This window comes from Microtus pennsylvanicus, chromosome X (genome assembly GCF_037038515.1).
Source record: "Microtus pennsylvanicus isolate mMicPen1 chromosome X, mMicPen1.hap1, whole genome shotgun sequence".
Taxonomy (NCBI): domain Eukaryota; kingdom Metazoa; phylum Chordata; class Mammalia; order Rodentia; family Cricetidae; genus Microtus; species Microtus pennsylvanicus.
In genome coordinates this window covers 19,562,115-19,586,881 of record NC_134601.1, presented here as the reverse complement: position 1 = coordinate 19,586,881, position 24,767 = coordinate 19,562,115, and the positions used below count along the sequence as shown (strand labels likewise).

Below are 24,767 nucleotides of genomic sequence, written 5' to 3'. Positions count from 1 at the left end.
ACTTGAAGCTGGATCCCGTGGAAAAGCAACCCATGCTCTTAACTACCCCGCCATCTCTCTAGCCCCCACTGAAGAATTTTTGTAACACGAGGGGACATATCTCTTATTTGCAGCATCTCTCTGTCTTCAACTCCAATTAATACTGTGCTAAAAGGGCAGGGTAGAAGCAGGGAAATAGGCAAATCTGAGTAGAAACAGTGAATGCAAGGAAAAGGAAGCAGATTTATTCAGTCTTGAAGTAGGAGCCACCAGGATTGCCTAATGGACTACCCATTGCTATGATCTTCCTCAAATCATCAGAAATACTATAAAGAGTTGTATTTCCTCCCACAGTCTGGCTCATCCATAGCCCAGCAGGTCTACCCACTTGCCCCAAAGACAAAGATGAGCACTGACCCCATTTCCCAACATTTAATTAGGAAAAATTACAACAACAAAGGAAAACTCATGCAACAAAAGAAGAGTGGACTAGGGGTCTGGAACCATCAGATAGGGTCAGATTCCTCAGAGGAGGCAGGAGACACACAATAGTAAGGCACTGCCACCTTGGCCCCTTAGGGGTGGGCAGTTGAGGCTGAAGAGGTTCAGGGCAAGTGCCTACAACACTGAGGAAATTTGGCAGTAGGGACACAAGGAATGTCCCAGAGGCCCAGGCCCACATCAGGCCCAAGCACAACCTGGTTATAGTTTTCTCAGAGACAACAGGCCCCATGAAAATGTGGTCTGACTCCTGAAACATCTGTAGAGGGACAATGGCTGGCCAGGCCCAGCCAATTTGAGGGCAGCTTCAAGATGTATCATCCAACCCCAAATGCTGCTGGTACTGAAGCTCTGTTAGGACAAGTGGGGCCTGACATGGCAAAGGTGAGATGCCAGAGGCTGAGCCAAGGCTAGCAATGTCACAAAGGAACCAGGACAGGAAGCAAGGCCCAGATCAACCAAGGAGGCAGTCTGTGAGGCTGGCAATATCCCATGGGACATGTATATTTACATATGAAAATTAAGGTGGGGTTAGGTTAATAAATAGGTGGGTAGGGTGTACAGAGCTAGGAGGGCAAGGGCTCTCTTGACATAGGAACACAAGGCAAGAGGGTGGGGGTATTGCTGCTGCTGGTAGTGGGGAGCTTGGTCCTATCACCCCCTCCCCCTGCAGGGCCCAAAGCAAGGCACTAATGAAGGGGGCCCAGGTGTGATGGGGGCAACTTGGCCTGGTAACCTCCCCAACAACACCAGATCCGAATCTTATCTCTAGAGACTCATGCTAGAGCCAGCCACTCCCCTGGCTCAGAGAATGGCTCAGAAGTGAGAAGCCCCCTCCTCACCATCTCCCCACTCAGCTGCTGCTGGACACCAGGCTGATGATCTGCTCCAGCTTCTGTCGAAGCTTGTGCTTCCGACAAGAGGCATCTCGGTCCAGCGAGGTAAGGATCTAGGAGATGAGGATCCACTGGAGCAAACTCCAAGGCAGGGCACCACTTCTGCACAAAGTCCTTGCTTCCTAGATGGGCACTTCCGTCCCACAAGCTTCAGTTCCTGTGCCAAGCTCAAGCTCTAAACCTCTAATTTCTCAGGAAAACCACCGACTTTTCCTTGACTCCTAATACCACCCCCAATTCCAGAGATTTCTCTCCTATCATGGCTCACGTGTAACCTCTTTGGAGAGTGAGCCATACCTGCTGTTATGAATTCCTTTTTCTGGTCATTCCATCCTCCCTGATCCATGCAGGGGCCTGGCTCAGGATACAGAGCTGACTCTACCAGCCACCTCTGGGTTCCTCCCAGTCCTCTGCTAGTTCCCTCTTTCCTCTTTGACCTGTGAGGGGCTCAGAGTGCTGTGCTTGGCCAGATCTCCCTCTATAGCCCTTGATCTCCCTTGGTGAGCTCCTTTTTTTTGAGGCAGTATCTTACTATGTATCTCTGACTGTCCTGCAACTCACTTTGTAGACCAGGTTACCCTTGAAACACAGCAGTCTGCCTGACTCTGCCTCCTAAGTGCAGGGACTGTAGGTATGCGTCACCATGCCTGTCCATGCGCATCTCTACTTGTCTGTGTACACATGCATGGATGTGAAGTCCAAGAGGTCAATACCTGGTTTACCTTTATCATTCTCCACCTATTTAAAAACGTGTGAGTGTTTTGCTTGCATGTATGTATGTATATCACATGTGGTGACCACAGAAGTCAGAGGAGACCGGATTCCCTGAAACTGGAGCTAGGAGACTGTGAGTTGCCATATGGGTGCTAGTACTGAAGCTCTATTAGGACTTGGATCCTCTGGAAGAACAGAAAGTGCTCTTAACTGCTTTGCCATCTCTCCAGCCCATCCACCTTATTGTTTGAGATATGGTCTTTCATGGAACATAAGAATTCATTGAGCCGGGCGGTGGTGGCGCACGCCTTTAATCCCAGCACTCGGGAGGCAGAGGCAGGCGGATCTCTGGGAGTTCGAGGCCAGCCTGGTCTACAAGAGCTAGTTCCAGGACAGGCTCCAAAGCTACAGAGAAACCCTGTCTCGAAAAACTAAAAAAAAAAAAGGAATTCATTGATTGGCTAGACTGACTGACCAAGGAGCTATGAGGATTTGTCTATCTCCACTCCCCAGTGCTGGGATTATAGACATATGCCACCACACACAATATTTTTACACGGGTGCTCTAAATCCAAATTCAGGTCCTCATGCTTTCATACCAGGTACTCAATCAACTGAGCCATTTTCCCCATAGCCCTGCCTCAAGGCTTTAAATTCCATTGATGGTTTCCAAAAGTGTACTTCCTGCCAAGACTTCCCCTGAATCTATCGACTCCTATGCCTTGCATACTTGTCATTTTAAGTCTAGTTAGCAAGAGAATAGTATCTGGGCTCAACCTTCCCAGTGTGACCCAATCAACTTTGATTCCATCCTGCTACCCATCCCATGATGCTCTATGTTCCCTCGGGGCGTTAGCTATTTCTGCGACTTGAGTGGTTCTGAAGATTCTTGACTTTGTTCCCTGGGCCCCACAAGGCTGTTCCATCCACAGTCTTTCCTGTGGTTTGTAGTATTACTAAGTTTATGGTGGTGAACTTCATCCTGTCAGCTACTTAGGCTGAAGAACTCCTGCAGTCATCCTTGATTCCAGCTTGTGGCCAACATCCAGCTACTCAGAACATGAATCCAGGTCTCCACACCCTTTTGTGTTCCTCTGTCTGCTGACATCTCCAACCACAAAAGTCACAGGCCTTGCTAATAACTGGATGCACCTATCTCTGGCCCCACCCCATAACTCTTTGCCTACCCCTTCTGATTCTCCAGCCTTTTAACTTTTATCCAGTGGTAATTCTATACTCCAGCTAGTGGTTTCTCTCCTGCATTCCTTAAATCCCAGTATCTAGGGAAATTATTCCTATTCCTATTCCTAGGCAAGGAATGAAATGTGGACAAGATACAAGATGGATTCTGTGTTCCATCTTGCTCAAATCCTTGGCAGTCCTCAATCCATCAACCTCCCTGCCTTTGCCCCTAATTGCATCATCAGAACCATGCAACTGGGGATCTGTAAGTTGCATCAACATACCTCCTGACGATACTTGGTGACATAGAAGTAGAGCTCACTGAGTGCACTTAGAACATTGAAGTCGTTGGCATGGAGGCGGGATTGTTCCACTAGGTAGGCATCCATGTCCTGGTCACTGATTGATGCCATCTTTGCGATATCTCGGTAGTACCTGAAGAAACCCTGGGTGAGTCAATCATGCACATGTCACAAAAGCCAAAACTCATGTGTCATCAGTGTTTGGCCAGCCTCAGACAGGCTATTTAGGCAGGCAGTTCCAGCCAGCCACCAGGCACAGACAGCAGTTTCCCAGGGCCCACCTCTCCACCCAGCTCTTGTAATTAGGGATATCCTTGGCGTAGAGCAGCTTGTTGGAAGGGGAGTCCTTGCCCAGACGGTGCTCTGATGTAGAACAGGAGTCCATGAAGGTCTGGGCCACCACTGACAAACAGGCATCCGTGATGCTATTCTTGTGGATGTCAAACACAAACTGCGGGTTCTTGATCACATTCACCCAGAAACGCAGAGGTAAGCTGAACAGAGGGATATATACTCAAAACTCCCCAGTAGCTGTATGGGTCCCTTTTCCCCCACTACCTTCCTTTACATCTTGTTCCTGTCTGGCCAGCTCATAACTACTCCTGAGGTAAGAGCAAGGACATATTTAGGATAATGATTTTTTCTTTAACTTTCTGCTTGACTCAGGCTTTCTGTCCTCAATCTCCACCCCTGAAGTTTTCACTGTCTCCACCTGTGCCAAGTCATCAGTATCTCTACCTTGTGCAGGACCTTGGAGAAAATGGCCAATTCCAGTGCTAGACTAGCATTTTCCATCCACACAATCCAGCAGTACCCATCTTCTATATACTCATATTCAGTTCCAGGCCAAGCCACTGTCTGATAGGCTATTCAGCTGCCCGTCAACCTGCCTCCATGGGCCTTGGGCCTTGGCTAAGTCACTAGTCTCTTCCTCCCACCCATCCTCAAAAGGGCCAGCAGTATCCAGGAACTAATAAGTACCAGTTGCTTTTCCAGGTGTGGCGCACATCAGGGTCACTGATCTGGCGCTGGTCGGCCTGTTCATCCAGGAAGTCAAACATGTACTTGATAGCCAAGGGTAAAGCCGAACCCCGATGGGCCGTACTGAACACAGTTTCAAATAGGTCATCCACAAACTTCTGCAATGTGCCCTATGAGTGACAGTAAGGCCACTATGTCAAGGAGTTCCCCAAATCTGACAGACAGGGGAAGAAAAGCTCAGTAAAGTACTTTCCTGAAGGGCCAGCCTTCCTAAAATGGAACTGTTCTTGACCTCAGGCCTAGAGGTCCTACTGCAAAGGCCCTGAGAGTGTGGTCCCTGCCTGGTAAGACCAGCTCATCTCATGGCTAAGACTGGGCTAGAGGGTGTCTATGCAGATACCAAGGGAGCCTGGGGCAGGCCCACACCTTGGTGGCCAGCAGCCTTGTCAGATATATTTCTGAGACCATCTTGTTGCCACGGTCTCCCTCTCGGTGATCAGCATGATCATGGTTCTTCACCAGATGCCACAGCTTGGTGCCTGCCTCCTGGTCAGGTGTAAGCATAGGTGCTCGGGAACGCAGGCTATCCGGGCTGCTGGCAGCACGGAGCAAGCTCTCTAGGGCAGAGGAGAGACAGGCCATGGCCATTACCCACCCTCTTACTCCACTCTCCTCCAAGAGCCCAGGAGCCTTTGTGGAAACCATCTGTTCTTGCCACCCCTCCCTACCAGGCTCTACAGAACGGGTGCCCAAAGTAATGGTAGATTTCCAGCTGGGTCAAGACAACTACTTGGAGCTTCCAAAGATGGCTTACACAGCTTCAATTAAAGGGTCAGCAGAAGTCACCATGATGATGATACCTACCGTAGCGACTGAGTGAACGGGTGAAGGTGAAGGAGTTGGCCATGTTATAGGCAGACACTTGTTTGGGCACCAGGGCTACTAAGGAACCATCTGTCACCTGGAGGTCCAAAGACAAAGAAGGGGCAGTGCAGGAAGCCAAGGCGCCACCACTAATCCAGGCTCTTCAATGTAGTGGTAACCAAGGCCCTATGAGGAGGGTTCATGAGTATAAGGATAAGGGCTGGGAGCCACTGCTCCTAGGTAGCCTGGGGTGTGAATAGGCTGCCAGTTCCTCACCTGGTAGTGGGCCAGTGAGTTGACCCTCTTCCAGTCACACTCTATCTTTGTAGTGACATCCTCATCTTGAAGGATAATTCGGGCCATGCGGCCCTGGCGCCATTCTGCAGACCACAGTCAGCTCTTAGGGACATTTACCCCACAAAGCCATAGACTCATTTCTCTTAAGGAATAGAGCTCAAGTACAGAGTGTGAGAGCACCCTGGGAGGGTTTGGAAGGTGGGGGGCTAGGAGAAAGGGGAGAGACCTTACCCAAGTCCATGTCCTCAGCTTTGGGGCGCTGAGAGTATGGGATACCCTTGTACACAGTATCCAACAGCTTGTCTTTGGCCTGGGTGATGCTGTCACAGTTGAGAACCTTCACAGGGACCTGAGCACTGCCCTCGCTCTCCGGGCACACACAATGAAGAGTCTAAGAGTGAAGGACCCCAGCATCAATCCTGAGCAAAGCTCCTCCACCCCTTCTCCTATTCACATGGCCCCATGCTCACCAGGGTCTTGTAGTCAATCTGCTGCCGGATGAGTTTATCCTCACTTAAGGAGTAGCGGGCCTCGCCTGTTATGGCATCAATGGGACCTTTCTCCATCTGTTGCTTAATGGCACAGTACAGCAGGAAAAGTGGCTCCCCGGCACACTCCTACACCCAGAGTCAAGAGCATAGCTGGCTGCCTGTCTGGCCTACCAATCAACTGCATCTACCCCTGAACATTCCTCCCCCACTGCCCAGCCCTACTAAGCACACCTTCAGGAACTTATGCAGCAGGAATGTAAACCAGTTGGTGAGCATCTTCTCAGCCACTGACTCTGTCCTGTGGTAAGAGATAGGTCCTGAGGCCCTGGCCTGGCAAGGGTGGGGCTTGAACAGACAGAAGGGTCCAAAATAGGAAATGGAGGAGTGGGCTAGAGGAGAGGCCAGGCAAGAGAGTTACATACCTGCGCAATAGCAGCTTTGGGTGGTTCTTGCTCTCCAGGTTTTTCTCTATGAGGTCAGCCAGCAGTTGCTTGAGTAGTCCAGTGGCATAGTCAAGCCGGCTCTGCAGAGCCACCATGGTGAGGGATGCTACAGTGCCACGGTCACGCATAGAGAAACTGCTCTGGGCCTCCAAAGTGTGGATGAAGGTGAGCAGGAAGGCACGGCTGTGCAGCAGCTGCCCAAACAAGCGTAGGGCCTTCTCCACGTTGGGGGGAGTCTGTGGGGACCAGAGATTCTCAGAAGGTAGGCAGTGGTGGCTCTGGGGGAAATAGAACATGAACAGGCTGTGGGGGCAGGGGGTGGCTTACATCCAGCTCCTTGAGCACTGGGTGGGCCTCAATGCCAGGGAAAAGCACCCGCACGGCATAGGTCCGATAGTCCAAGAAGGGAATCTGCACACCATCCATGTGGTTTGTCAGTTCATTGATATCTGTCTGTAGCTCAGCAAAAGCTGGGGGAAAGTAGGGTGGAATGAGTTGAGCAAGAGGCAGGGAAATTCCTCAGCTCTCACAAACTGTGGTACACTCCCAGCTTTAGGCACCTTCTTTGCACTCCAACGCCACACGAGATTCCAGGTTGTCCATCTGTAGCTGGAGCCGCTTTAGTGTTCGGTCTGCATCTTGAGTCTTTCGCTTGTAGGCAACCAGCACAGCAGTGATGGCCAGCAGCAAGAGCCCACCCCCTGCTGCCAGCCCCACCATAGCTGGTAAAGTTAGTGCCCGATCAGCAGTGATGTGCAGGGTGCCCAACCAGAACTCCAAGCCGCCCACCAGCACCTGTAAAAGGAGGCTCGTGGTGAACCAACACCCATGTACAACCAAGGCTGCCCTGATGGCCTCTGAAGCCTATACTCACCATGACTGGTTGCCGGCCTGTCTGGCTAGGGGAATCACACAGAAGTTGAGTATCTGAAACAGTTAGTGCACATGGCTGTCCTCCAATCAGCACTGTATAGTTGAGGCGGGAGCTGCCAGCTGCAGCAGGGATCAGGTTCTTGCCCTAACAGTAGATAACCCACACAGCCAGAGTCAAACTCTCCAGGTCTCTGCTCCTCCCCTCCTTACTCCCTACCCCTATTCCCAGCACCTTCAATACAACATGGGAGCCAGGTTTGACATCTAGCACACCAGATGGCCCAAGTGGTTCAAAGATGGGATCGGGATAGTAGGTGAAGGAAGAACGGTTGAGGGATCGAGCTGTCTGCACATGATCCAGCAAGAAGCCAAACTCATCAGGGTGCTCGCCTTGGGCCCGAGGCTGAGGGTGCCCAAGGAAGATGCCAGGGGCCTTACATAACATTGCAGTGTCATTGATCACCTGGCATGTCTGTGGAGACAATGGCAATCACCTCAGTGCATGAAGCCTTGAGTAAGTAGAAAGGGTGGGAGGAGTAGGAAGCTGCTACTTACATTAGTGGTCTCAATACCACGGTACTTTGCCCGTACACGGGGTTCTTGCACTGTCAGCAGATGGGTCCCACTCACAGTGATGGCAGTACTTCCACTGGAGAGATGGGGAAAGGTCTCAGGCTCCGCCACCCCCACCTGCCCTGAAGTTACCAAGGTTTTTCTGAGAGCTCAGAGCCTCGAACTTTGGATCATTTAGTAGGTGCAATGCTCTATATGGGCAGGAGAACTCTGTGCTTCCTACTGACATGGGTATAGGAAGGATTTGATGCCCCAAGACCCAGTAACAGGTAAGACCCAAAGAGAGACACTCAGAGCCCCAATTCAGTCCTTAATCCCATCCTCCTCAGGGTCTCACTTGATGATGCTCCAGGTTGGCTCAAGGTGTGTGACAGTGGGGTCCTGGGTGTAGGTATAGATGACTCCAGGGCTGGAGATGTTGGCATGGTCAATGGCAAGGCTGATAGGGGCCTGACTTGGGCCCAGGGTGGAGACAGGTGAGATACACACGATTGCCTCGGCATCTCTCCTACATAAGAAAGCAGGTAGGCTTGAAGCAGGTGGCCTGGCACCTTTGACAACCCTGTCCCCATAGCCCTCCACATAATGCTCAACTCCAGACTGCTTGTGCTCAGGCCCACCTCACAAATTGGCACTCGCCATCTCTTACAATCACCGTGACCCTGCTGCCAGCATCCAGAGAAGTTCCAGAGATGGTGAGCCGAGTGCCCCCAGAAGCTGGGCCCCGAGTAGGACTCACACGGTCAAATGTTGGGGTCTGGGAAAGAAGCAGCCCTTAAGAGGAGGTAGGAGCCAGCCCCATCCAATGGCTACTCCACATTCCCCCAGATAGAGGAGGGAGAAAGCTTGGGAAGGAGAAGGGACTGGTAGGCCACATACCACAAAGCTGTAGAGCTGATCCGACTGTGTGCGAAAGTCAGCTGAACAGTCACCTACACAGAGCTCAGCAGGCCCAGATGGTGGGTTGGGCACCAGTGATTCCTCCATCTCACATACAATCCTAGGAGTCACAGAAGGTCAGGACCAGCTGTGGTACACAAGGACAGGGTATGCAACATGGCCACACTCACCTTTCAGCACTAACATATTCAGTGGGGATGGAGTTACAACGTACACCAGCTACTCGCAGGCCAACCTCACGGAAAGTGAGGCCCAAGTTCTCACCCACAATGGTGACCCGGGTGCCACCTTCCTTGGGTCCTGTGAGTGGGTGGATCTGTAGAACAGGATAAGAGGCAAGAAGATCATGGCAGACTCATACATGCCCAGCAGGCCAGGTAGGACTAGTATGTGAAGCTAACCTGGGTGACTCGCGGATGGCTGCATCGGGCACCCTTCTGGCTTGGGTGCATCCAGTTGCTCTTGGGAGCTGGGCAGTGAGCCCTCAGTTGGCACTTGTGCTCCGAGATGCACCAGCCACAGTTGAAGCGGGGATCAGCTTTGAGGCAGAGGCCACAACTAGGCCTCTGAGCCCAGCACTTGTAAAGAAGGGCTGCAGGCACAGAGGACTACTGATAGGGCAGGCAGTGGCAGAGAAGCAGGGGGCTCTAGGGCTCCAGACTTGCCCCCAGTAGTGTCAACCCTGCCCCAGGAACACATTCCTTGGACCGTTTTCATGCCTTACCTCGGAAGCTGGGAGGCTTATCAATGGGGAAATCTCCATCCCAGACCACAGAGAAGTCCAGTTCGGTGTCACCAAACTCATCACCTTCATAGAAATACTAAGAAAAAAATGGAACCACATGAGTATAAATGAGATAAGCAAAATCCTTGCCCAATTTAGTAATCCGCAATTTTTTTTAAAAAAAAAAAAGACTAAAAAGTGCCTGCCAGAATCAACCAGATCAACCAGAGGCTTCCAGATCAGTAAGCTGGGCATATGCCAAAAAAAAAAAAAAAAAAACCACCAGCAAACAAACCACCACCACTGACAGCAACAGCAAAACAATTGTCCCTGACTGACACACCCTGGACCTCACCGAAGCATTCTGGCACTGCACACTGCTGCTGTTAAAGCGCACTGCAGGTACCCGATGCTGCCGCCCCTGTACACGGACTACACATTCATAATTCTTCTGGCCTGACTGAGGTTGTGGCAGATTCTTAGCCCGCAGGGTTAGAGGCTGCATCACACCCACAGGGATCAAGAGGTCTCCTCGAGGCAGGATCTCAGGACATCCCTGGGAGGAGAACAGCGGTCAGAGCATGTTGATCTACCCACCATTCTCCAGGCCCAAGGATATAGTAGAACAAACAAAAAAGTGGGAGGCCAGCCAAGGAGCCCAATCTTTTGCAGCGCACTGCACCACCTCACCTCAGAGCTGTGGACCCTGCCCTCCTGGAAGGAGCACTCGTGTGGGTGGCTGGTACACACATGGCGGTACTTACACCAGTGGCAGGGGTAAGGGCTGCCAACACAGGACATGCACCTGGAGAGGGAAGTGGCTTCAGAAATAACAAAGAAGGTTACACCACCCTGTTCTCACCCTCCAACAAAATGCACTGGGGAACAAATGAAGAGGGCAGGCAGAATCTGCATAAGTCACCTAGTGCACAGCAGGATTGGACAGAAGTGGGGACAGAGCTCACCCCAAAAGTCCTAGAAACAACCACACTGCAAGTTTTATATATCCAAAAGCACCTATCTCTCCCCAGGCCTAGGGACAGATTCTGGACCTGGTACTCACGACTGAAGGGCACTGCAGTTGTAGAAGACAAAGTCAACCCCAGCAAACCTCACACCAGTCTCCACGGAGAGCAGCTGCAGCTGCACAGTATGAGTGGCCCCTGAAGCAAACAGGTGGCCATCCCATCACCAACTAGCCTGGAATCCTGCCCTACCCCACAACACCCAAAACAGCCCCAGTCCACTGACCATGCCCTCTGGTAAGTGTCTGGAGCTCCTGGAGGGATGGTGAAGGGCAACGAAGCTCTCCAGAGGGCAGGAGAATAGCCTCTCTTTTAGTCACCTCCTCAAATGAACAGCTCACACCCGCACTAAGGTCTGGCACGTTGCGCATGGCTATGGTCAGCTGGGGAAGGCAGAGAGCTCAGAGCAGAATGTGCCCCTCCCTCATGAGGCATAATGGGCCCAAGTAGCCACCATATCACTTACCTGCACTCCAGGGGATGTCACCGACACATTATTGGGCCGGACCCGCACCTGTACACATTTGTTCAGCTCCTCGGCAAAGCCATGTGGAGCAGAGGCACCTGAGCAGGCCCCTTCACGGCAGCACCTGCATGGGAACAGGCCAGAGCAGTCTGAGCACTGTCCCAGGAGGGACCAGATGGGGTTGCAGTAAGAGACTGAGAGGGGCAGAGGACAGCATACCCAGCTCCTACTGCCAGGCAACATTGTGCCTTGGCCTCATCCCCTGAGATCCAAGGGACGTCACTCAGGTTAGAAGTTCTGCTCATTAGCTGGAGAAAGTGGAGGAGAAGGGAGGGAGGGGAAGGCTCAAGGCTCAAGGCTCAAGGCTGGGGAAAATGGAGCAGGTGGGTGAAGGAAAGTATAGCAAGTGTGGCTGGCTTCTGTCCAGTTGGCAAGGCCCTCTTAAGTCCTTCTGTCTCCCAAGATAATGGCCCCAGGGAGCCCATTGCTGCCCCATGTCCCTCACCCACTGCCCTCACCTGTGCTGTAGCACACACCAACCACAGTGTGGGTCCCCTGAGCCCAGGCATGCAGCGCAGCTCAGATACTGCTCACAGGTCTCCACCGGGAGTTGGCTCACCTGGGAACAGCCACATCAGCACACAGCCCACCCCTACCCCACCATCCACCACCACCCACCATGGGCCCACCTGCTTCTCACTCAGGAGATAGATGTGCTGGTGGTCAGGGCTAAAGAGCAGGTCTCGGAGTATGGGGCTGCCCTCTACAACAGAGACCGTCTCATACAGCTGGGCATCCTGAGAGCCATCAACCCGCACCTGAGCCACAAACCAGGACAGAGAAATGACAGACCAGCTTCACCCTACCATAGTTCCCAGTACCCAGGGACTGTCTAGATTGCATCTGAGCTGGTCAGACAGGACCTCCTTGAGCCTGCACTCAGTCAGAAGGCCGGTAGCTTCAACTCTTGGATTCAGCTAAAAAATGCTGGTGAAGGTACATGGCAGAGAAGTTACCCAAGGAGGAGGACTCAGCTCTTGGGGCCTAACCTGCGAAGTCATCATACCCTGTTCAGAGTAACCTAGGCTCATGTGCACATTCTGTTCCCCAGCCCTTCTTCCCATAGTGTGAAAATATGTTCCCAATCCCATAATACAAGGGTTCCAGGACTAACCTTCTTCAGATTACCACTGCGTGTACCGATGAAAACCACAGAGTGCTGGTGGTAGGTATAAGCAGCTACACTGGCCATGCCGTCAGTGCTGTCGGCCAACAGGGGTAGCCCCTCAATCACGTGTAGGCCACCCAATGGTTGATTCAGCACTAACCCACAGAAGTTTCCATTGATCTGCATGGGCTGGTGACACAAGAGGGGTGAGTGAGAGATGCTATTAGATCCCATGTTCTATAAAGAAGCAGAACCTGGAAGCTGCTGCCCTCCAGACATGCCTGACAGTTTGCCCTAGGACCCCATGGGAAAATGGGACTGGTGACAGAAATGAGGGAGAGGGAGGAGAAACCTGGGTTTACAAGACTTGATATAGAACAGAGAGCAAGCTGGGAATTAATAGTCAGAAAAATGAAGGTGATAATATATAAACAGGATACTGGCCAAGACCTAAGTACAGAGTTAGGCTCTCAAGAAAGGTAAAGCAGGTGTCAGAACAAAGGTGTCAGTCACTCCCAGGACCATGCCAAGCCTGGGATTGGACAGACAGCCACCCAGCAGATAAGCAGAAAGACAGAGTTGTCATGTGTAGCACAGGGACATCAGGGCAAGCAAAGGGCTCACGGTGTTGATGCATGGCAGCTCCTTATTCAGCAGCCAGGGCAGGGCCAGTGTGCCCTCCCCACGGTAGCATGATTGGATTCGCTGCCGGATGTGGGCATTGATGTTGCTGAGAGTGAAGAGGCAAAGGATGGTCTGCCGAGGTGGGCTGGCTCGGTTCTTCTGGCCCTGAGAGAAGATGGTGAAGAGGACATCCTCATCGGCTGGCACACCCAAAGCCTGGGCCAGGAGCTGGCCAGGCTTGGCCAAGTGGGCACTCTGCACTAAGCGGTACTCCACACCGTGCCAGGAGCAGCCAATGGGAAACTCTACATAAGAGTAGAACTCTGAGTCTCCTGAACACATGCGCACAATCTTGGATGTGAAGAATTTCTCGCCTGCTGTATCCAGCAGCGTCTGCTGGGTGTCCAGCTGCAGTGTTAAGAAGTACACGAACGAGGCACTGACAAAGCCATATATGTAGTAGATGTCAAAGGCAGGGTACAGGGAAAGTGTGTCTGAAGGAATCTTGATCTGAGAGGAGACAAACTCATCCTGGTACACCTGGAGAGTAGAGCAAAGTATGAGTATAGGACAAAGACCTGCTCCCTTCGCTACCTTCACTCCCCAACCCTGCTCTAACAATGTGGCCTTCCAAAGGCTTCCCCTGCGATCTCCCACCTGCCCTGCCTGGGCAATTACTGGAATCCACGGCACAGAGTGCAAGGTGACCTCAGCCTCTCCAGAGACAGGCTTTCCACAGGTGAATTCTGCCCAATTTCCTGTCCTCGGCAGCTGATCTACATCTCTGTGTCAGTGAAGGGTCACAAATTCCCTCTCAAACCAATACTTTCCTTCCCAAGAAGTAGGGTCAAGACTGAGAGAAAGGAGTGAATAAGGCCCGGACTCATAAGAAGCAGAAGAAAGAGGAGAGAAGGAACAGACATAATATCTCACCCACCAGACTGAACATATCTGCACTGTCTTCATCCTCGATGAGCTTACGGGAACTCAAGGTGGGAAAGTATTCAGACTTGCCATCAACTGCAGTGCCCACAAACAGCTTGCTAGGCCCCTGGCCCTGTTCAACAATGACACCAGCCATGGAGTCAGGCTCTTGGGCCCCTGACAGGTAATGCTCCTTGCGATGGTGGGGCTCACCCAACTTGAAGAGATCATCCAGACGCAGGAATTGGCAGATGCCCTGCCAGATACTGCCACAAGCTACCAGACGACGGGCTGCATAGTCTATGAGGAGCAGCTTGTTCACATTGTCCACAGGCACCAGGCGATGGGAGCACACACGCATGCTAGGGGGTGGGTAGCAACGAGAATTGTCCTCAACGGGCCCTGTAACATGGGCCCGTAGCTCAGTCAGGTTTGGAGCCAGCTTGAAAACTCGGTTCACTGCACCTACAAATACCTCCCCGGTCACTCGGTGGACAGTCAGGTGAGTCAGTGTGGTATCTGTCACCACAAAGGTACGAAAGGGCCTGCTGCTACCCAGGCACCCTCCTATAGTGGAGAATAGCAATGGGAGAAGGCAGACAGTGGGCATGACCGGCAGCTGTACCAGGGACAGGCCTGAGGAGAGACAACAAGTGGGAGTCAGAGACCCCAGGCCCAAGCTCTTCTCCATCCCCCTGACCTGCCCGGCCCAGGGACCCTGGCCTGGCAGGCTCCATGCCACAGAGGGGCAGGGAAACTCATCCAACATGACAGAGCTCCAGATGGTGACTGAGGCTGGGAGAGGGGAAGGGCCTCTAATAGGGCAAATGAATGAGTAACAAGTACAGGCAAGCTTGGAAGCCATCAATCATCCTCCACCCCTGTACTGGAAAGAAGCCAAGCAGCCTTGTCTTAACTGGACCACACCCAAGGGGGCAGCAGAGCCAGATGCTTAAAAGGATGGGGTGGGAGGCCATACCAGAAATGGGACCCAAACATTACACCCCAAGGCTGAGAGCAGTTGATGGCAGAACATCACAGGGGAGCCTAGACTCAAATACCCCTTGCCTGAGCTGGGGAAGGAGAAAGGCAAAGAGAGAACAATCACATGCTGGGGCTAGGGGAGGCTTCTCTGTGAGTGATGCTGCCAACAGGAGTCCTAGAGCGAAGCTCTGGAGAATTAAGGCCTGAGATTGGTTTCAGTGCCACCACTTCTCCAGCTCATGGTCTCTCAGGTGCTTTCTCTCCCTGAGGGTCTCGGCTGCCTATTCAGGAGTCTGCTGTCTGCCCTTAGTGCTGCAACACAAAGCCAAGATTCTCACCGAGACAGATGTAAGTCAAGCTTTGCTCAGATACAGGCAGACAGATGCTCTGCCAGGCCTGTGTGGCTCTCCCTGAAGATCCAGAAGTCAGTCAGAGAGAGGTAGGGGCAGAGGGGTCTTACCCACTTTTGGGAGTCCAAGAAGTCTTATATGTAGGAAGCAGCATCCTCAAATACAATTGCAGCCTTAGGGATGTGGGGCAAGGCCCACACAGATAGGGAAAGTGCACTTCACCCCCAGGCCACACCCAGCCAGCCCCAGGCTGCAAAGCAGAGCAGTCTCTGCAGTCAATGGAGCAGAGCACAGTGCTACCTTTCACTGCCCAATTTCCAAGGGACACAGGAGGGACTCAGCATGGGAGGGGGGCAAGGAGGCAGAAAAAAGAAAAAAAGAAACGCAGGAACAGGGAGCAATTTCAGTTTGAAACTGCCAAGTTTCAGCTCAGATTGATCAGCTCTCTGGGGTTCTTTTGTCAGGTCTGCATCCAGGACCCCTCATGCAATAGCCAGAAGAATGGAAGGAGAAAGAGAAAAGCAGCTGCGTCCTGCCCTCACCTCTTCTACACTCTGAAGAAAGCCAGTTTTAGAAACTGGCCAGGGACAGACTGGGAATGAGACCTGGAAAGTCGTGATTTGCAGCCCAAGACCCCACCCCAGCCCCCACCTCTAAGTGGCAACCTCAGGCATCACAGACGCACCCAGTCCCTCTGCTACAGCCCTGGCAGCAAAGAGCATGATAATGAGGAAAGCTCCATACAGATATGTGGGTCCACAGCTCCTACTCTCCAACAATGCTCCCCCATGGTGCTACCAACCCAGCCAGTCCTGCCCCCATTGGGAGCACCCCTAGGCAGAACCGTGGAGACCTTAGTCGATGCAGAGGCCACAGCAATGCTCAGAGATACTGCTCCTCCTCTACAAAAGGATCATATCAGGCAATGGTGCTACAATAGAGTTGACCATCTCTTCCTACTCAGGGTATATAGTGCCTAGTGAGCCTCGAGATGCAGGGACAGAGCGTGACCCCTGAAACCATCTGGACCCCCTAGGCTGTCTGAATCCCGGACATCCATCAGACTACTGGCACACAAGTTGTAAGGATGGCAGCCACCTACCTGTCCCTCCAACGTGGCTGACTCGGCGTGGCCACTCCTGGCCACGTGGACGTGTCCCCGTGCCCTACAGCAGCCCCACTCGCGTGGCCACTCAGCCTCACCCCGCACACAGCGAAAACTGCAACCGCCGTCGCCCACACACTGGGCTGGCCCGAGGCCGCCTGGGCCTTTTAAACCTGGACCGTACCACCACACCAGGAGGGGGCTCTCAGGGAGGATGGACCCGGGCCTGAGAGGCAGAGCGCATGGGAATGAGGCCGCTGCTCCTTGGGCCCAAGACTCTAGTGCACAGCGCAAAACGCCCATGGGCCGCTGGGGAACCCTTCCTGAGAAACGACCCCCTACGCTCAATGGCTGAGTCCTAGGCGCGCGCTTCCCCACACCCCCAGCTCCTAGCTTGCTCCCTCCAGCAACCCTGGAATCCGTGCGCGCCCACACCACACCCCCTAGGGCCTGAGGCACGAGCCAGCTCCTCCTCCGGGAGCCCTGGGCCACCTGCTACGGTCGCAAGATTTTGTTTGGACCTATCAAAAGCATACTAGCAAAGATTGCTTGCTAAGTCAGGGCTCTTTCCCCAGTGGTCCATAAACTGGAGGGCTAATAATGTACAAGTACCCAGCACAAAGCTTGGAAGACTACAATTTATAGCCATTTTCATCTAGCGCCTTCCTCAACAAGCCACTCTGACAGGGAATCTGGGATTCTAAATCCCTTGTTTTTCTTTTCCTCTTTTTTTCCTTTCATTTCTTTTTCCTTTAGTACAGTGTGGCCTCGAACTGACCACCCTTCTGCCTCACCCTCCCAATACTGGAATTATTATGGGCTCATACCACCACAGCTGGCATTTTTTTCCCACCTTTCTTTGAAACAGTGCCTCACACTGTAGCTCAGACTGGCCTTGAATTTCCAGTGATCCTCCCTCCAGCTTCACCTTCCCATCTTTTGGAATTACAGGTGTAATTGTCAACAAGTCCAATGTTCTTTTATTTGCGCGCAGTGTGTGTGTGTGTGTGTGTGTGTGTGTGTGTGTGTGTATGCCTCATGTGTGCAGGTGCCCAAGAAGGCTAACAGAGGGCATTAGAGTCTATGGAGCTGGAGTTAAAGGCAGTTGTGAGCCACTGAATATGAGAGCTAGGAACTCCAGTCTATGCAACAATAAGAGCAAGTGCTCTTAATCACTGAGCCGTCTTTCTTTTTCTTTTCTTTCTTTTCTTTTTTTTTCAAGACAGGGTTTCACTGTTTAGCTCTGGTCTGGCTGCCCTGGAACTTGCTTTGTAAACCGGACTGGCCTCGAAATCACAGACATCCACCTGCCTCTATCTCGTTAGAGTTAGGTGCACCACCACCACCCTGGCCCACTGAGCCATCTTTCTAGCCTCTTTTTTTCTTTATAAACAGCTTTACTGAGATATACTTCACCTTTCATATAAGTCATGTATTTAATGCATACAGTTCAGTGGCATCTTAATATAATCACAAAGATGTGCAACCATCACTGCTATCTAATTCCCAAACATTTTCATTACTTCCAATAGAAACTCTGTAGCAAGCAGTTAGCTATCATTCTCCATTCCCCTCATATACATACCCAAGCTCTGGAAATCACTCATGTACTTACTGACTATGGAGTTGCTCTTCAGGACATCTCAAATACAGTCATAATCATGCAATATAAATATATGTGTTTTTATATCTTTCACTTAATATTTTCAAGTTTTGACAGAGTTAACCATGGATGAAGACTTTCTTTTTGGGCCAACTAATATCCTGCTGTATGGATAAGCCCAAATTGGGCTATTGTGCATAATGTAAGCAGGAACACTTCTATGCATTGTTTCTACATAAAATCTCAGGGTTTCTCTGTGTAACAGTCCTAGCCTACCACCACCACCACCACCACCACTGGGATGCTGAGCTTGAATTCCTAATCCTCCTGCCTTCACCACCTTCGAAGTGTTGGGATTACAGATGAGCACGACTTTCTTTTGGATTCACATGTATATGAGTACATGAGTATGGCAACCATCTGTACCCTTGTGCACATGCATCGAGGCCAGAGCAGAACATTTGATGTCTTCTTCTATTGCTCTCTGGCTTATTGTCACCTGTCTCCACTCCTCCAAAGCTGGGGTTGTGGACACATGTAAAGCCATTATTGACTATTTACATGGGCGCTGAAAATTCAAGCTCATTTCCTCATGCATACAGAGCAAAAGTTCTTGCCTGCCAAACCATCCCCCCAGCCTTCTTTTTGGATCTTTGAGACACTCTTTCTATAAAGCTCTGCAACTCACATGTACAACAGTAAACTAGGTTGTCTTTAAACTCTCAATGATCTTCCAAATTCTAGAATTAGAGGCATTTGATATTACTCTGGCTCCTATTTTTTGTTTTGTTTTTGTTTTTCGAGACAGGGTTTCTCTGTAGCTTTGGAGCCTGTCCTGGAACTAGCTCTTGTAGACCAGGCTGGTCTCGAACTCACAGAGATCCGCCTGTCTCTGCTCCCCAAGTGCTGGGATTAAAGGCGTGTGCCACTGCTGCTGCCTGGCAGCTCCTCTTTTTTTGTTTGGCTTTGTTTTGTTTTTTGAGACAGGATTTCTCTGTGTGGCCCTGTCTATCCTGGAACTCTTTCTGTAAACCAGTGTTGTGTGATATTTCGTTTGTATCCTGACAAATAAAGCTTGCCTGGAGATCTGAAAGTGGAACTAGCCTAGTTGACCATAGAAGCTAGGTAGTGGTGACACATGCCATTAATCCCAGCACTCCTGGCTCATGCCTTTAATCCCAGCACTTGGGAAGCGGAGACAGGACAGGAACTGATAAAGTGGGGGTGTAAACAGGATCTCAGCTTTTTGGACTGAAGAAGAAGAGAGAAAGGAAGCAACTGGCAGCTCCTCCCAGTTCTTTGAACTTCCAGGTTTTTACCCCAGTATCTGACTTCTGGTTTTTATTAAGATTAGTCTAATGCTTCAGACCAAGCTGGCCTCAAACTTGCCTCCTGAGTGCTGGGATTAAAGGTGTGTGCCATCGCTGCCAGGCCATGACTCTTTTTACTTTTTATTTTAAGATAGGGTCTCAATAAATTGCCCTAGTTGGTCTTAAACTCACTCTATAGCTCAGAATGACAAATGATTTTTCTACCTCGAGTAGTTAGGATTACAGGTCTAACAAGTCCCAGATGTCTTGTTTTGAGATAGTGTCTAGCCCAGGCTTGTCTTGAATTTTTTAAAATTACATATTGTATATTGAACCTAGTGCCTTGGACATACTAGGCAAGTACTCTACCACTGAGTTGCATTTTCAGCCCTTGGGGTGGGAGCATATGTATGTGGCCTTCATTCATACACATACTTTTTTTTTCATGGGTGGTAGCACATGTGTGTACAATGCATACATATGTGGGGTCAGAGATTGAAGCCAGGTGTCTTCCTCAAGTATGTTCCATCATATATATTGAGACAGAGTTTCTTGTTTGAACTCAGAACTTGCCAATTCAGCTAGTCTAGCAAACCAACTTGCCACAGGGATCCCATCTTTGCACTAGAATTCCAGGTGAGCTGCCATGGCTGCCAGGCATTCCTGTGGATTCTGGGGATCCACACTCCAGTCCTAACACTTGGACAGAAGGTGCTTTATACACTAGGAAATCTCTCCATACCATCCAGCCCTTCTTATCTATCTATCTATCTATCTATCTATCTATCTATCTATCTATCTATCTATCATCTAGCTATCTAGCTATCTAGCTATCTAGCTATCTAGCTATAAGTTTTGTTTTGTTTTGATACAGGGTCTCACTATGTAGCCCTAGCTGTCCTGGAACTCACTAAGATCTGCCTACCTCTGCCTCCTGAGTGCTCGGATTCACATAGATCTACCTGCCTCTGCCTCCTGAGTGCTCGGATTCACATAGATCTCTGCCTGCCTCTGCCTCCTGAGTGCTGGAATTCACATAGATCTGCCTGCCTCTGCCTCCTGAGTGCTCGGATTCACATAGATCTCTGCCTGCCTCTGCCTCCTGAGTGCTCGGATTCACATAGATCTCTGCCTGCCTCTGCCTCCTGAGTGCTAGGATTCACATAGATCTCTGCCTGCCTCTGCCTCCTGAGTGCTCGGATTCACATAGATCTCTGCCTGCCTCTGCCTCCTGAGTGCTAGGATTCACATAGATCTCTGCCTGCCTCTGCCTCCTGAGTGCTGGAATTCACATAGATCTGCCTGCCTCTGCCTCCTGAGTGCTAGGATTCACATAGATCTCTGCCTGCCTCTGCCTCCTGAGTGCTCGGATTCACATAGATCTCTGCCTGCCTCTGCCTCCTGAGTGCTCGGATTCACATAGATCTCTGCCTGCCTCTGCCTCCTGAGTGCTGGAATTCACATAGATCTACCTGCCTCTGCCTCCTGAGTGCTCGGATTCACATAGATCTCTGCCTGCCTCTGCCTCCTGAGTGCTAGGATTCACATAGATCTCTGCCTGCCTCTGCCTCCTGAGTGCTCGGATTCACATAGATCTCTGCCTGCCTCTGCCTCCTGAGTGCTAGGATTCACATAGATCTCTGCCTGCCTCTGCCTCCTGAGTGCTCGGATTCACATAGATCTACCTGCCTCTGCCTCCTGAGTGCTCGGATTCACATAGATCTCTGCCTGCCTCTGCCTCCTGAGTGCTAGGATTCACATAGATCTCTGCCTGCCTCTGCCTCCTGAGTGCTCGGATTCACATAGATCTCTGCCTGCCTCTGCCTCCTGAGTGCTAGGATTCACATAGATCTCTGCCTGCCTCTGCCTCCTGAGTGCTGGAATTCACATAGATCTGCCTGCCTCTGCCTCCTGAGTGCTAGGATTCACATAGATCTCTGCCTGCCTCTGCCTCCTGAGTGCTAGGATTCACATAGATCTCTGCCTGCCTCTGCCTCCTGAGTGCTAGGATTCACATAGATCTCTGCCTGCCTCTGCCTCCTGAGTGCTGGAATTCACATAGATCTACCTGCCTCTGCCTCCTGAGTGCTGGAATTCACATAGATCTGCCTGCCTCTGCCTCCTGAGTGCTCGGATTCACGTAGATCTCTGCCTGCCTCTGCCTCCTGAGTGCTAGGATTCACATAGATCTCTGCCTGCCTCTGCCTCCTGAGTGCTAGGATTCACATAGATCTACCTGCCTCTGCCTCCTGAGTGCTCGGATTCACATAGATCTCTGCCTGCCTCTGCCTCCTGAGTGCTAGGATTCACATAGATCTGCCTGCCTCTGCCTCCTGAGTGCTAGGATTCACATAGATCTCTGCCTGCCTCTGCCTCCTGAGTGCTGGAATTCACATAGATCTGCCTGCCTCTGCCTCCTGAGTGCTCGGATTCACATAGATCTCTGCCTGCCTCTGCCTCCTGAGTGCTAGGATTCACATAGATCTGCCTGCCTCTGCCTCCTGAGTGCTCGGATTCACATAGATCTCTGCCTGCCTCTGCCTCCTGAGTGCTAGGATTCACATAGATCTGCCTGCCTCTGCCTCCTGAGTGCTCGGATTAATGGTGTGCATCATTATACCAGGCTCTTTTTAATTTTTGTTTTATTTTGGTTTTTATAAGACAGGGTTTCTCTATGCAACAGTTCTGACTGTCCTGGATCTTGCTCTGAAGACCAGGCTGGCCGCAAACTCACAGAAATCACCTGCCTCTGCCTCCTGAGTGCTGTGATTAAAGGCGTGCGCCACCACCACCCAGCTCATTTTTCATTTTTTTACCCAGCTCAGTTTTCATGTCTTGATAACTTGTCCAGAATAGCCTTCCATTCACTCTGTAGCCTACACAGGCTTTGAACTCTTGGTTTTTCTGACTCAGCCTCTTGATTAGTTGGGATTACAAACCTCCTCCACCAGGGATGGATAGCCTCAAAGTAGTTTTTTAAGTATTTATTGCTGGGCAATGGTGGCACACATACACGCCTTTAATCCCAGTACTCGGGAGGCAGAAACAGGCAGCTCTCTGTGAGTTTGTAGATCAGCCTGGTCTACAAGAGCTAGTTCTAGGACAGCCAGGGCTGATACACAGAGAAACCCTGTCTTAAACCACCTCCCCACCACAAAAAGATTAATTTATTTATTTTTGTTTTTCGAGACAGGGTTTCTCTGTGTTTCTCTGGCTCTTCTGGATCTCACTCTATAGACCAGACTGTCCTCAAACTCACAGAGATCCACCTGCCTCTGCCTCCCAAGTGCTAGGGTTAAAGGTGTGTGCGACCACCGCCCAGTTTATTTTATTATTTTATGTACATAATTGTTTCTCTGCATTTATATATGTGTACTACCTCTTGGAGGTCAGAAGAGAGCATCACAACCCATGGGACTGGAGTTGCAGATAGTTGTGAGCTGTCATGTGGGTGCTGGGGGGTTGAACCCTGGTCCTATGAAAAAGCAACAAATGCTCTTTACCTCTGAAAAAAGTCTCCAGACCTGGTCTCAAACTCTTTATTCCCCCTGCCTCAGCTTACCAACTGCAGGAATCATAGGCATGCTTTACCACCCAGAAAAAAATAAATTTTATTTTTTAAACTTTTAAAAGTTTTATATGTATGGGTACTTTGCCTATATATCAATTGATGCACTGTAGGCATGCAGTGCCCTTAGAGACCAGAGGAGGGCATAAGATCCCCTAGAACTAGGAGTTATAGACAGTAATTAGTTACCAGAATCAAACCCAGGTCCCCCGGATGAGCAGCCAGTGCTCTTAACCACTGAACCAACTCTTCAACTCTAAGGATGAATTTTATACTGGGTGTTAAGGAGATGACTCAGCAGTTAATAGAGCATACTGCTCTTGCGGAGGACCCAAGTTCGGTTCCCAGTACCCACATCTGGTAGCTCACAAATGCCTGTAACTCCAGATCCATGGCATGTGATGCCTCTGTCCTCAATGGATATCTACATTCACATGCACTTACTCAAAGGTAAGCACAAGCACATGTAATTAAAAAAAATTGAGATAGGGTCTTATTGTGGAGTACTAGTTTAAGATGTGTTACATTTGTTTATGCTATGGAACATTTATTTAATAATGTAAAGATGTGTTGCTTTTGTTTATGCTGTGTTTGTTTAACTCTGTGAGGCTGTGCTACTTTGACTGCCTGAAACACCTGATTGGTCTGATAAAGAGCTGAATGGCCAATAGCTAGGCAGGAGAGGGATAGGCGAGGCTTTCAGGCAGAGAGGATAAACAGGAGGAGAAATCTAGGATAGATAGAGGGAGGAATGAGAAAAGAAGAGGAGGACACCAGGGGCCAGTCACACAACCACAGAGCCAGCCACGCAGTAAGCAGTAAAGAAAGATGCATAGAATAAAGAAAGGTAAGATGCCTAGTGCCAACATGTAGTTAAAGAGAAATGGGATGATTTAAGTTAGAAAAGCTGGCTAGGAACAAGCCATGTTAAGGCTGGGCATTCATAATTAAGAATAAGTCTCCGTCAGATGACCAGGGCTAGTCACCCAGTCTGTGGTTTAGTTGAGAGGGCTGGGTTTAACCAGTGCTAATTTCATTTCATACATATACAGCTTAGATACAGCAAGGCCAGCAGGAAGGAGCAGGCATCTTCAATGAAACTTGACACAGAACTTCTGAAGGCTAATCTACATCAACAGCCATAATTCATATATACACCTTGGCCTAGAAATCCTATCCCAAGGAATTAGTTCAAAAGAAAAATAAACCATTTACAACTGTTTAAAAAAAAAGAATAAGTTTCCGTGTATTTATTTGAGAGCTGGGTGGTAGGCTCCCAAAGAGTGAAATAAAACACTACAGACAGGGTCTCATCATGTACCCTGGCTGTCCTGGCACTCACTCTGTAGACCAGGCTGACCTCAAACTCACAGAGATCCTCCTGCCTCTACATCCTGAATGCTGGGATTAACTGAGTGCATCATTATACTCAGCTCTTTTGCTGTGGGATAACCCTTCTGTATGCTAAGAATATATGTTCCTCTCATTGGTTGATAATAAAAGCTGCTTTAGTCTATAGCAAGGCAGAATATAGCTAAGCAGGAAAGCCAAACTGGATACAGGGAGAAAGAATGGCAGAGTCAGGAGAGATGCAAGCTAGCTGCCCAAGAAAAGAGATGCCATCCAGTTGCCAAACAAGCAGGACATGGAGAAAATGAGGTAACAAGCCTTGAGTCATGTGGTAAAACATAGATAGAAATATGGGTTAATTTAAATGTAAGAGCTAGTAATAAGCCTCTGAATGACTACAAGACAGGGTGGGACAGGGGAACCTGTTTACAGCCTTAGCTGTTCCAGAACTCTTTCTGTACCAGGCTAGCCTTGAACTCATAGAGATCTGCCTGCCTCTGCATCCTGAATGCTGGAATTAAAGGCATGTGCCACCAATGCCCCTTCTAAGAAATCTTTTTAAAAGAATGC

General features: G+C 50.3%; 2 protein-coding genes across 6 annotated transcripts in view; one reads left to right on the top strand and one right to left on the bottom strand.

Annotated features, from left to right (window-relative positions):
- Window positions 1-202: 202 nt before the first annotated feature.
- Window positions 203-16,793, bottom strand: Plxna3 (plexin A3). 5 transcript variants are annotated; one of them, XM_075956616.1, is made up of 33 exons: window positions 16,364-16,793; window positions 13,941-14,563; window positions 13,004-13,543; window positions 12,386-12,568; window positions 11,901-12,029; window positions 11,730-11,830; window positions 11,212-11,335; window positions 10,972-11,128; window positions 10,784-10,883; window positions 10,411-10,525; window positions 10,076-10,276; window positions 9,721-9,817; window positions 9,398-9,588; window positions 9,167-9,312; window positions 8,976-9,096; window positions 8,717-8,853; window positions 8,434-8,604; window positions 8,079-8,172; window positions 7,756-7,995; window positions 7,525-7,668; window positions 7,211-7,445; window positions 6,978-7,120; window positions 6,630-6,886; window positions 6,439-6,505; window positions 6,187-6,333; window positions 5,948-6,107; window positions 5,696-5,799; window positions 5,420-5,516; window positions 4,982-5,172; window positions 4,556-4,725; window positions 3,856-4,068; window positions 3,557-3,707; window positions 203-1,429 (listed from the first exon to the last, which is right to left on the bottom strand). In XM_075956616.1, exons 2-33 carry the CDS (start codon window positions 14,535-14,537, stop codon window positions 1,334-1,336), a joined length of 5,619 nt encoding a protein of 1,872 aa, XP_075812731.1. In that variant the 5' UTR covers window positions 14,538-14,563; window positions 16,364-16,793; the 3' UTR covers window positions 203-1,333. The 5 variants fall into 5 exon arrangements, with proteins under 5 accessions (XP_075812731.1, XP_075812734.1, XP_075812732.1 ...); XM_075956617.1 differs by having other exon boundaries at window positions 396-1,429; window positions 5,948-6,083; window positions 16,364-16,505; XM_075956618.1 differs by having other exon boundaries at window positions 1,217-1,429; window positions 6,187-6,282; window positions 16,364-16,497.
- Dnase1l1 (deoxyribonuclease 1 like 1) overlaps window positions 13,132-24,767 on the top strand; it is a 72,222-nt gene continuing 60,586 nt past the window's right edge. The window contains exon 1 of the mRNA XM_075956622.1: window positions 13,132-13,143. The gene's annotated coding sequence lies outside the window, so the exon portion shown is untranslated. The remainder of the gene's footprint in view (window positions 13,144-24,767) is intronic.